The sequence below is a fragment of the Oryzias latipes genome, chromosome 18 (assembly GCF_002234675.1).
Source record: "Oryzias latipes chromosome 18, ASM223467v1".
NCBI classification, from domain to species: Eukaryota; Metazoa; Chordata; class Actinopteri; order Beloniformes; family Adrianichthyidae; genus Oryzias; species Oryzias latipes.
The window spans coordinates 11,919,161-11,931,883 of record NC_019876.2 but is presented as its reverse complement, the minus strand read 5'-3'; the positions used below and the strand labels follow the sequence as shown (position 1 = coordinate 11,931,883).

The 12,723-nt window shown below is 40.7% G+C and overlaps 1 protein-coding gene across 6 annotated transcripts in view; it reads right to left on the bottom strand.

The window, feature by feature from the left end:
• The window catches only part of LOC101169815 (serine/threonine-protein phosphatase 2B catalytic subunit alpha isoform), a 108,708-nt gene extending 101,865 nt beyond the window's left edge, over nt 1-6,843 (bottom strand). For 4 of the 6 annotated variants that reach the window (XM_023949037.1, XM_023949040.1, XM_023949038.1 and 1 more), the window contains exon 1: nt 6,562-6,842. In XM_023949037.1, coding sequence (XP_023804805.1) covers nt 6,562-6,622 — 61 coding nt within the window. In that variant the 5' untranslated portion in view covers nt 6,623-6,842. Of the gene's footprint in view, nt 1-6,561 lie in introns of all 6 variants that reach the window. The other 2 variants (XM_023949035.1, XM_023949041.1) reach the window with 2 other exon arrangements.
• Nucleotides 6,844-12,723: the final 5,880 nt, after the last annotated feature.

Here is a 12,723-nt window from a genome sequence, read left to right as displayed (position 1 = left end):
TGTGCCCCTGAATCCACAACAGAGCGTAATTCCTATTTAATCTAATAAGTGCTAAAGGTGGGCTTGTCTCAATATTAATGTAGAAGTCGTTGACACCAAAGGCCAAGATCTTGATATTTAAAGACCAACCCTGGTAAAAAAGAAATTCGCTGTTTTTAAACATGTTCTTGTTGCGTATTCTGATAATGGGGGACATATATAAAGAAAAACTGTGCTTTGAGAATTTCTTTATTTAAATCATGGGGAATTAGGAGCAGATGAAAAAAATTGAGACGTAGAAAATATACTGCGCGGGCCACAAACTCCCTGCTCTGAGCTCTCAGCAATGGGGAGGGGAAAAGGGGACGAGGGTTGCTCTGCCCAGACAGTCCCGTCCACAACTCTGGGGCATATTTCCAATACACTCCTGCCGCCCTGCAGTAACTATGTCCTAGAAAAGGACACAGGTTTCTCATTCATGATCGATTTGAACCAGTTGGCACTTCCGTTTTGAAAAGGACCCTCGCCACACGTCAGTTCAACTGGTTTCACTTTAAACAATGGGTAGAATTGCCGCATGTTTTGTACGTGCAGCCTATCTTCTTCTTTCGCCTGTTACCCACGGTTGGGACACAGGCCGCATTCAAGAACTCTCCGGGCAGACCGGTCTTGGGCGAGAGTCCACTGGACACTGTTCTTCAGGCATCCGTGAGTTTCCGTCCATGATGATTGAGGTCAGCTTTTCTGGTACTACATAGTGCCTCAGTAACCTCCATTGGGTCTGCCTTTTGACATTGTCAAACAACTTTTCATAATAGATGGGCGAGTTCCACTCCATGGATTGCTCCAGGATGATGCGCAGAGACGCAATCTGGTCAGTGGAGCCTATAACCATACTTAAAAACTTGTGTAGCGACGCAAGACCTCAAGAGTTTTGAACGCAGAAGTCCAAAACGACGAGTGTGAACATGTTGATATGCTAAGAAAGAAACAAAATATACTGTGCTTTAAAATAAATTCTGTTTAATATTCAACTCAAGTCTTTTATTGACAGTTAAACAAACTTGGCTGCCAAATAATTCAGCCAACAGAGCATAAATGTACAGATTTTCATGTGGAGTTTATGCATTTTTTATTCATTTATGTTAATTTTAGAATAAAAAAAAAGTAACAAAGGAATCTGACAGAAACAACCAAAAGGCTGGAACAGAAGCCGCCTGGTGCTGCTCTTTAATACATCACAGTGTGGCTTCAAACCGCGGATAATGTATAGAAACTGTCACCATGTTGCTTTATAATTTGTAAGAAGCTTTTTTATTCACAGACGTCCAATATGAGCCAAAAAGCCGAACACACCTGAGTGCTTGCATCGAGCGACAGCTCGACGGCCACTGATGCAGGGCAACTGTGTGCGAGGGACACCAGGCGATGTGTCTCCTGTTGCTGTAGCAACAGATGAGGACAAGGTAGCTGTCATTCCGTCAACTCGTTTAGGTTGATGGAGCCTACTGCAGCCCTGCTGTACAAATCCTTAAACCATTTTTCTTCTTTTTAATTTTTTTTTAAACATTGAATTAAAAAAATGATGGAAATGTTCAGAAACGACCAAAAGTAGGCGGATAGTAAACGGTGAAACCCACCATGAAAATGGGGGAAAAGCTAACTTGTTTCTCCTCGTCGTGTAGATCAAGGAGGTGAAAATGATTCAACCAGGATAAAGGAGTTTCAAGAGCATCTATGGACTCAGCAGGCGGATTAGACACAGACACCAAGGCAGATGCTGGAAAAGCTGGTCAACCTACTGCTATGACTAAGTAAGCCACAACTAGGGGGGGTTGATTGTTAGATGCATCAATTATGATCCACAAACGATTCTGAAATGTTTTCTAAATTTTAAATACAATAAGCAAAAATGCAATAAGCAGAACTTAAACGCGCAGGATGTTTTTAAACAGCACACAAACATTTTTGGCAAAAACTGTTCAATGAAATGAGGAAACCAAACAGCCAAAAGGTTGTTTTCTTTTTTTGGCTGAATTTTTCAGAAAAGTGAATCAAAAAAGTTCATCTTAAAATGATAAATATTAGCAAGCAGCAATTCAACAACCTTAAGCCTTAGTCACATGTGTAGGGGTGCTGCAGGTTTTTGGGTTTTCCGGGCCCTTGGAGGGTCATGGAGAAGGGAGAGCAGATGTGTCTTGCAGTTCCCTTGAGCCTTGTGCGACCAACTTAAGGGACGTCATAAAAATGGAACGTAGCATCGTTTTTCTAAGAATAAGGCAAGTTACAAAGACTTGTGGCATACGAGAGACGCTGTCGCACGGCGCCCTAACGCCATTCTCTAGTCGTCAGGGAGATACTGGCTCCTTACTGACCGCCCCCAAATGTGAACACAAGGGGATGTGCAGGTGAGTCACAAGTGTCCCGATGACTACATAAACTACTCTCTGTCTCATTTCTTTGTCATTAGAAGCCACATTTAGAGACTTTGCATGAGTAACTTTAAAGCCACCTCCCAGAACAGAAAGGTTATTTGATTTGCTGCATCAATCCCACCGCCGCCGCCGCCACACAGCAAGCGTGCATCATTGTTGCTTCTTGACTGCAAGGTGGGGAAAAAAGAAAATTAAATCCCTGATTTGTTTGTGTAGGTTTGACATCAGCAACAGCGTTGCAATCGTCCAATCTTTCACTTTCGCAAATGGAAGTAGTTTCCTGCATTCCTGCAGTTTATGCAAATAATCCCAATGACGAGGATTGCGAATGCTAATGACTAAACAATATTGCAATATCCTCAGGGGACATTCCTTACAATTCAATCTGTGCGGCGCACTATGTGACATGCACAGCACTTTATCAACACTGCACACAGGTGATCATGTTCACGTCCCAGGACGACCGAGCGGCGTCCCTTAATGTCCCGTTGCTATAAATGACTCAGCCGTCCAGCTAGGATCAGTGGCTGGCACTGCGCCTCTGTCGCCGCCTCGACCTGCCCAGCCCACGCACGTCTGAGCGCCGCGGGCTCCTCTCAAAAGTCAAATGTCACATGTTATCCATCCCCGCCATCCAGGGGCACGGAGGCCCCGCTTCTCAGCTGGCGATGGAGAAACAAAAACCACCATTGCTGAGTTTGAGAGCTGCCTCTGTCACCATGACAACCCAAATTACTCCCCGTTTTGTCTCACAAAAAAGTGGCTGCAACACAACCGCACATGAAGGAAAAACTTCTGCTTCAAATAAGGCAATCTGTGAATTCACAAAGACGTGGGCCTAAAAACAAAATTATTGCCAGATACATTACAGAGCGTATCTGAGGCTAACATTGCATCATCATTTCTTACATTAACTTATGTATGAAGCACAGACTTACAAGCAAGTCTGCCTCAAGGTTCTGCATAAAAAAAAAACAAAGCAGAAAAAATATGAGCAAACCTAAGATTATTTATGATTGTTATCAGCTCTGATCAGGAGGCAGAATAATCTTTACTGATTCATAGTAAATAATAAATAACTTCAACAACATAATAATTTAAAACTTGTAAATAAACTGATCAGGGTAGGAGCAGTGACAGGTGGTGTACATTTTAAGACCCACTCTGACGAAAATGCTGTCTTTGGTGTTTTTAACATGTTCTTGCGGCATTTTTCTGATGGAGGACATATAGAAAAAAAATATGTCTGGCGCCAGTGGGGCGGGCCACCACGTGGCCTCATGTTTTGTATAAATATATACGGGAAATTACATTGTATTTGTTGGATAGAAAATACGCTGGGCGGGACACCAGCTTCCTGCTCCGCTCCATTCGTATGCTTCCACTTGTAGACAAATAGATCCGTGAACGTCTTTGTTTTCCTTGTGTGAGCTGGAATCTGGATCTAAACTGTACAACTGGATAGCTCCAATATTGCTCGCCATTTTTATTGCACCGGTTCTGTTCCGTTGGGGGTGTGAGGGGCTGTAAGCTAGCGGGAGATAGTGTAAACAGAGCCCTTAGCAACAAGGAGGGGAAGGTGGAGGGGAAGGTGGACGGGATTGCGCCGCGCCAATGGCCCTGCCGATAATATTTGCAATTACTTTTGCATCGTTTGTCTGGGGGGGTCTGACTTAAACTCAGCCTCTAGAGGGCGCTGTAGGTGTGTGTATCAGTATTTGCTACTGAGGGCAACGCAGAAGAAGCAGCACCACTTGGCCTATGCTGGGTTTGGCAGAATTGTTCCAAACCGACATAGATACCGAAAAATTGAACGGATGTAGTCATGTGAAATGCTATAATGACTTGACTTGTTAGCTTGTTCTTTCTGCTACGGTTATTATAATAATTGTTCATATGTTGCTAATACACTAGATTCCTCCAATGTTTCATAAAGCTTAATACAGTTATGGCAGTGAAGCGCAAAGATATACAGTCAATTATGTAAGGGTGAAAAGGCCTTCGAAGTGTGCAATATCAGAATTTAACGTACTTTGCAAAGTACGTTAAATTCTGATTATGCACACTTCCTAGGCTATTACCTGCTTATACTATGGTCATTTACAAAAAAGATCAATATTCAAAGAGTTTTTAGTACTTTAATTTTATCTGTTCAATTTAGATTGCCTTTTTTCACAAAGAGAAAAATAAGCTAGTTTGTTTTCAAGAAGCCAGCGCAGTGATATAGAATATTTAAGCTATGTGACCGGAACTTCTTTTTTAGGCTTGAATTTTTTTTAATGCACACCCAGCAGCCAATCAGAATTGAGTATTCACCTGAACCTGAATGATGTAGCTGAAAGATTTTTTTTGCTAAAAGCAACATAAATGTCCAGATTGGAGCCATGTAGCTAATCATTTCAGCAAAAATGATGGCAACAGCTTCAGACGAAACGATCGGGATTAGGATAAATCAGGAGATAATCCTCAATCGGCTGCTGCATAATCTGACGGAGCTGTTGGGAGATGATGATCGGACCATCGGAAGGTTTTCTTTAAAAACATCCTCCAGCGCTGAAGTCAGAAGGTGCAGCGGAATGACACGCTCACATGTTTGACAGGTCCGATCAGAGTCTCAAAAATAAATGACTCTTTCAGGAGCATCTACCAGCATGCGTTTGGGGTACAGGTGGATGCAAAGCACTCCTGATAAGCCAGCCCGACACCTGGTCGCACTGCAAAAAAAAAAAAAAAAAAAAAAAAGAAAAGAAAAACAAATGATCTCAGGCCTGTCGCCCTGCAGTCAGGACGGGGAGAGGTGCTTTGTACACAGCCAGCGTCTGTGTTGTCACAATACGGACGCTTCGCCGAAAAACAAGGGCTCCTCCACACATGAATGAAATATGAGCCATTGTTCCCACTATTCCAACATCCAGGTGAAGCTATTTAAAAAAAATATATATATATATATAGTAGTTTCTGTCGCCTGACGCCCCTCCGTTATGCCCAATTGATGCCTTTCCGTCTCATTAGGGGCTTTTGAAACCACGACACGTGCACTTCCTGTGCAGGAGCAGCGACGTTCTTACTTCTCTTTAGAGCCTAAAACCTTCCTGTATCCATTTTTCATCGGGCTTCAAAGCTAGTGAAGACTGTAGGGGTATGATCCTCTGAAATATTTATTAAAAACCCCCACCCATTTGTCAAGAAAATAAAAAAAAAAAGCAGTCAGTTCTTCTTAAGGAAATCCTCGCAGCTTTTATCTTGTCGAGCCGTTTGAAATGAAACCAGCAAATAAATAAATCAGGGATGGAGCCAAAGTGGGCAGGAGCTCCGGCTTTGAGTCAATTATTCCAGTTATGGCCTATTGAGAACTGGATCAGCGTCTGCTTTGATTTCTTTATAAAAAAAAAGATCCCGCCTAACGATATTGGATAATCCAATTGCTTGAATGAAAGAGCCAACCTGACTAAACCTCTGCTGCAGGCGGCTCTGTTGGGATGGTGCTGCAGGCAGGATATTCCCTGCAAACTAGTGTTGCATCAAAATAAAATAAATAATAATTACAATAAATTTAAATTGTATTTGAGGACTCAAATGCATGTGTGAGATAACCTAAATGGACCACATTGCTCCCTATTCAAGGGTAGGTCGACTCGATTATGATCTTTATTGCTTTTTTATGGTAGACTGCAAAGGTGGAATGTCAGACCTGTAAACACAGAAGGCAGGAAGAGCACAAAAGAAATCACCCTAATTTCAAAATAAACGTCATGGAGTGGTGTTGCACAATGATATTAAAAAAAAAATAACAGAAGTAAACAGTTTGGTGCATTCAATAAAACGGGGGGTAAAGTGGGCTTTTTGCTGCAGAGTGCATGCTCGATGCCCGTGCAGCGTCTGTGGAGACCGTGACGCTTCACGTGAACGGCGGACGGAGCTGCGGCTGTGGTCCGCGGGGCTGGAGTTGCCCTCACTTCCTACTTCACAGCTGCTGTCAGCGCGCGCGGCGAACGCCACCCGTCTTCCTCCGCCGCCTGCGTACTGTTTTCAGGCTACACATCTGCCGCTGCGGCGGGCTTAAAAAAATCCTCCGCGAGGCGGACTCACACAGAAGCCTGTAGCGGTGGTTTTATTTTTTCTTAATTAAGAAAAAAAAAATACTTACATTTAACGACCCTGTCCGTCGTAGATAACGTCGGCTCATCATTCGGCTTGTTTTCGGACATTTCCAGTGATATTTATGTATATTTAAAAAACAAAAATTAAGATAGATCAGAAAAGCGGTCCCGGCGTTGCTCCAGCCGAAAAAAAAACTCTCAACCGAGCAGAGAGACCGCAGTGATCTCACTCGGTCCTATCAGAAGCCAAAAATACTTGCGACAGGGCTACAGTTTCACCGCTGGAGCTGAACGAGCTGCTCTGTCTGATTTACTGTTACTCTCCGCGAGAGCGGCGCACACAAACTTGATGCCACGCGGGGCCCCGCCCCACCGGCGCCAGAGCGATCTTCCTATTGGTGGAAAGCCGCGGCTCGCCCAGCACAGCACACTCACTACTTTCTTTTTTTTTTTCAAAGGACCGTTTCTATGTCAGCCTGAAACGAATGGGCGTGAATAACCCGTAATAAACTCGTAAAATAATATGTAGCGAGGAATTTTGGATAAAAAAGTAGTAATTTTTCGATTTATTGATTTAAAAAAGCATTCAGGGGGTGGAAATGGCTGAAGCAATAAAACGTTCAACTTTGGACAAAAAACACTTAAACCATGGACTAAGGGATGGACAAATGGATATTAAAAACCAAAATATTATTAATTTATGAACAATTGCTAAAGATAAATAAAAAAATTAAAATAAAGGAAAGGATAATTAACAATTTTTTAGAGTTAAATTATATTTTTTTACTCAAATTGGTCATCTAACTATGACATCATCTAGATAAGGAATAGACTGGAATAGAATTCAAACATGGCTAGGGACCATTAAAATGTATCCCAGACTTCTTCCATTAGAGTCCTTGAATTCCTTCATTATTAACATTTTTTTTCTGGTTTAAAAAAACACTTATTGTGTATCCTGTTTTTTTATGACAAATGCACTTTTATTTGGAAACAAATTCCTTTTAAATTCCTGTTTTAGGTTACATAATAATGCTCTTTTTTCAGTGGGGCAAAAAAAATATTTAGTCATCCACCAATTGTGCAAGTTCTGCCACTTAAAGAAATGAGAGAGGTCTGTAATTGTTATTGTTATCATAGGTAAAACCTCTACTATGAGAGACAAAATGAGGAAAAAAATCCACAAAATCATATTGTCTGATTTTTAAAGAATGTTTTTGTAAATTAAGGTTGAAAATAAGTATTTGTTCAATCACAAAAATTCGACTCAGTACTTTGTTATATATCCTTTGTTGGCAATGACAGCAGTCAAACGTTTTCTGTAAGTCTTCACAAGGTTTTCACAAACTGTTGCTGGGATTTTGGCCCATTTCTCCATGCAGATCTCCTCTACAGCAGTGATGTTTTGGGACTGTCGCTTGGCAACACAGACTTTCAACTCCCTCCAAAGATTTTCTATAGGGTTGAGATCTGGAGACTGGCTAGGCCACTCCAGAACCTTGAAATGCTTCTTATGTAGCCACTCCTTCAATAAGCCGAGCAGCGTGTTTGTGATCCTTGTCATGCTGAAAGACTCAGCCATGTTTCATCTTCAATATCTTTGGTGATGGAAGGAGTTATTAATTCAAAATCTGATGATGAATGGCCCTACTTTTCCTAGTCGTCCTAGTCCCTTTGGTGAAAAACAGCCCCAAAGCCCCAAAGGTTTGGTGTTCTTTAGACACAACTCACCATTCTTTGTCCTCCAAACACAACGAGTAGAGTTCTTACCAAACAGTTCTATTTTGGTTTCATCTGACCAGTCTGGACAGTCTCCCAATCCTCTTCTGGATCATCCAAATCCTCTCTAGCAAACTTTAGACGGGCCTTCACATGTCCTGGCTTTAGCAGGGGGACACGTCTGGCACTGCAGGGTTTGAGTCCCTGGCGTTGTAGTGTGTTACTGATGGTAGCCTTTGTTACTTTGGTACCAGCTCTCTGCAGGTCATTCATTAGTTCCCCCTGTGTGCTTCTGGGATTTTTGCTCACCGTTCTTGTGATCATTTTAACTCATTGGGTGAGATCTTGCAGGATTTCCCAGATGGAGGTAGATTATCAGTGGTCTTGTATGTCTTCCATTTCCTAATAATTACTCCCACAGTTGATTTCTTCACATCAGGCTGTTCAAGTATTGCAGATTCAGTCTTCCCAGCCTGGCGCAGGTCAACAATTTGGTTTCTGGTGTCCTTAGACAGCTCTTTGGTCTTGACCAAAGTGGAGTTTGGAGTGTGAATGTTTGAGGTTGTGGACAGGTGTCTTTTAAATAGATGACCAGTTCAAACAGGTGCCATTAATACAGGAAACAAGTGGAGGACACAGGATCCTCTTACAGAAGACGTAACAGGTCTGTGAGAGCCAAAAATCTTGCTCATTTGTAGGTCACCAAACACTTATATTCCACCAGTTTTTGCAAATAAATTCTTTAAAAAACCAGACAATGTGATTTTCTGCATATTTTTTCTCATTTTGTCATAGATGAGGTATACCTATGATGAAAATTACACGCCTCTCTCATTTTTTAAGTTGGAGAATTTGAACAATTGGTGGCTGAATAAACACTTTTTTGCCCCACTGCATGTATCATTTATCATCTTTGGTCGTAAGTTTTTATCACGGTTTGTTGTAATGTATCAATGTTGAATGGACCAGGTAGCGCCTTTTGTTTGTTCTTGTGACAATGGCAAAAAAGATCTATCATAATAATTGCTTATGTTAAAGAATACATTCAATGACAAAAACAGGAAAAAAACAGTGAGATCGAAGTTATAATAATAATAATTGATACTTTATTTATCCCACAATGGGGAAATTCTTCTCCGCATTTGACCCATCCCCTGGTGAAGCGGTGAGCTGCAGCTGAACCGTGCTCAGGAAGCAGTAGCGTTAAGGGTCCTGCCCAAGGACCCCCACTGGGTGATGTTAATTGCTTGCCAAGTCATTGGTTTAAGTATGTTTGCATAGTAATATTAAGACTTTACAGACAAGAAATTATAAATTAGAATTAATTTTATTGGTTATTATGATTTTATTGACAAAGAGAAAAACTGAACAGCCGTGTGTTGGACTTATCCCAAATCAATCTGAGTTTTAGTGCAAAATTATAACTCAAACTTTACGATGTTAGTACTTGTTGAGTTTGTCTAAGAGCATATCAGAAGTTTTTTTGACTTTTCTTTAAAGTCCCACTCCAACCAAAACGAGTTTATGTTGTTTTTAACATGTTCTTGTGGCATTTTTCTGATAATGGAGGACAAACATTAAGAAAATCAAGCTTTAAAGCATTGAGTATTTCTTCGTTCAAATTTTTGTAAAGCAGGAGCAGATGAAAAAATTGCTGTTGGAAAAAGCTTGCAGGTGAAGTAGAAAGCTCCCTTGCTCCACTCCATAGACGACTAGGTCCATAAACGTCTTTGTTTTCCTCTACCGAGCTTGCATCTGGCTCAAATCGCTGGCCAGCTCCAAAATTGGTCGCTATTTTTGATGCTCCAGTACCGTTGGGTTAAGGATGCGAGGGGCTGTAAGCTAGCAGGAGAGCGTGTAAACAGCGGAGACTGGGGCTCCACGTCAACGGTCCAGCCCACATGTTGGCTAAAAACTTCATAATCATATCTTAAAGACCCCTGGGAACGCTTTTAAAATGGATTAAACGATGATCAGAGGGGGACTTTTACAGCTATACTCCAACTTTCTTGAAATACATTTTCCAGGAGTTAAATTCTTTTGAGATCTCAAAATTTGGGTTATTTTTCCTCCTATATGACAATAAAACGATACAGCAAAATCCTATTTGTCCTAAGAGCAAAAGTCTGAAGGAAAATAGTTTTCAAGGAAAAAAAGAAAACAAAAAAAAATACGATTTATTGCCAATTCATTAAAAGAAAACAGCATTTGTGTTATTGCTCCATACGACTCTAGCATTACAAATTTGAATAAATAAACTGATAATTAATTTGAGGCTAATTGCATACTAAATATAAAGGTTTTAAGAATCTGACCAAAAAAGAAAAAAGTGTGAATTGACAGCTCTAATATATGCACGTGTGTGTGATAAGGATAGAGTTTGATATAAAAATCATATTTTACTTCAACAGACTGTTAAAAGTTTCTATGTAGATACATTTTGTGCATCTATGTGATCTCAATAACTCAAGCAGAACTCTAAGCAGTAAATTGTAGCATCTTTCCCTCCAAATATTATATCAATTCATTCATATAGATATGGTCACACAAGCCTGATCTCATTGGTTTTGAGGTCTAAAACTTTACTGTCCATTTTCAGAACTTCCTAAATCCTCTTCAGGATCAAGGAGTTGCTGGAGCCTATCTCAGTGACTGGTGGGCAATTTAGAATCACTTATGAAGGCTCCATTGTGTTTGAGGAGAACACAGAAAGGTCACAGCTGGGATTTGAATATGTTAAGGGAGGACTCTGATCAGTAACACTGGGTACAGTGTCTCTTGGCTAAATGGTAAAAAAAAAAAAAAGACAAATGATGGTCAGCTGAAGATGAACCACTGAGCCGCTCGCTCCATGTTCTCTGCAGTGGCTCCACCCTGAGGACAGGATTTAAAGTCTCTCATGTTTGTCCACTCATGCTAATGCAGGCAAAGTTTCCCTGAGTTTAACCCTGTAGTCTGTTTGTTTTAGGCGTTACCGGTTGACCTTGCATCATGCTGAAAATGTGGAGTTTAAGAAAAACAGGATAATCTGTCGCTGGTGACTCATGGGATGCACCAATTTGCGTAGAAAATGTCTTGTTCTGTTTCCTTCCTTTTTGCTCCACATTTGTGCGTTTGACCGGTCTCGGTAGCAATGACTGGTGCTAAACTGCTATTAGGGGGACGCGGGCTTGGTCCGGGTCAGCCGTGCAGCAGGTGAAGCCCGTTAATGAAGCCTGGAGTTGAAGATGTCTCCCGGTGAGGGGCTGTGAGTGTGGCAGGTCAGGACATGCTTTCATCTGCGCCGGAGCCGGCCGCGTTCACACCACATCATTAGTGTTAACACGCCTCACGTTCTAGTGCTTTCCTTCACAGCCAAGACTTAATTAAACTTCGCTCAACTCTGGTTCTGCTGTTTCCATTTCACCTGTTGTCGGTTATGCCTTTTTGTTTCTCTGGTTGTCCCATCCACTTAGTCTTATTATGAAATTCTGTAAAAGAAAAATCTGTTTATGGCTAATACAAGGTTTTGGGCCAGAATTTTTTTTATATAAATAACATAAAATTGGTAATCTTTCCTTTTTAAAAGTTACTTTTTAAGCTTTAAAATGTTTCTATTTAAAGACCCACGCGAATGAAAATGCAATTTTTGGTGTTTTTGATATGTTCTTTTGGCATTTTTGTCACAATGGAGGACATATGTAAAGACAATTAAATAGAAAAATGTATATCTGAGTATTTCAATATTCAAACTGTTGTGAATCAGGTGTTTGTGATGTAGAAAATACACTGGGCGGGGCGCTAGCTCCCTACTCCGCTCCATTCTGATACATCCACTTGTAGAGAACTCAATTGGGAATGTGAGTGTTAACAGGGAGCTCTCTGCAAAGATTAGGGGAAGGGGGGGCGGGGTTGTTCCACATCAAAGGACCTGCCCACAACTCAGAGGTGAATTTCTAATTAACCATTGCTGCTCTGACTTTAAAATCAATCAAACGTCACTCATGCAAAGTCTGTGATTATGGCTTTTAATGATGGACAAATGCAGTTTGTATTTGGTGATTTGATGCGCGCTAATAAATATCATTTTGAGAAGAACTTTACTTTTTTGACTCGTTTTTGTTTAGATCTAATAAAATAAAAAAAACTGCCATGTTGCTGGTTTGGTTTCCTCATTACTTATTGCTTATTTATAAAGCGGGTTTTGAGAACATACAGTAAATGTGTGATATTAAATGTAAATCACATTCTTGTTAAAAAAATTTCAAGAATTTCAATAATCATTTATTAATATCTATATTAGCCTTAGGGGAAACTAGCCAATTAGTTTTTTTTATTTGAGGTAAAACAGACCACTTAATATATATAACAGAGGATTGGAGTGGCTCTTTTTTGTCACTGCACTCTAAAAGTTATCGATGTAAATTGTTAGGTTTACTATCTCAGAATTTCAACACCTTAACAACACATTTTTTGACCATATTTAAGTTAACTGTTTGTTTTAGATGGTT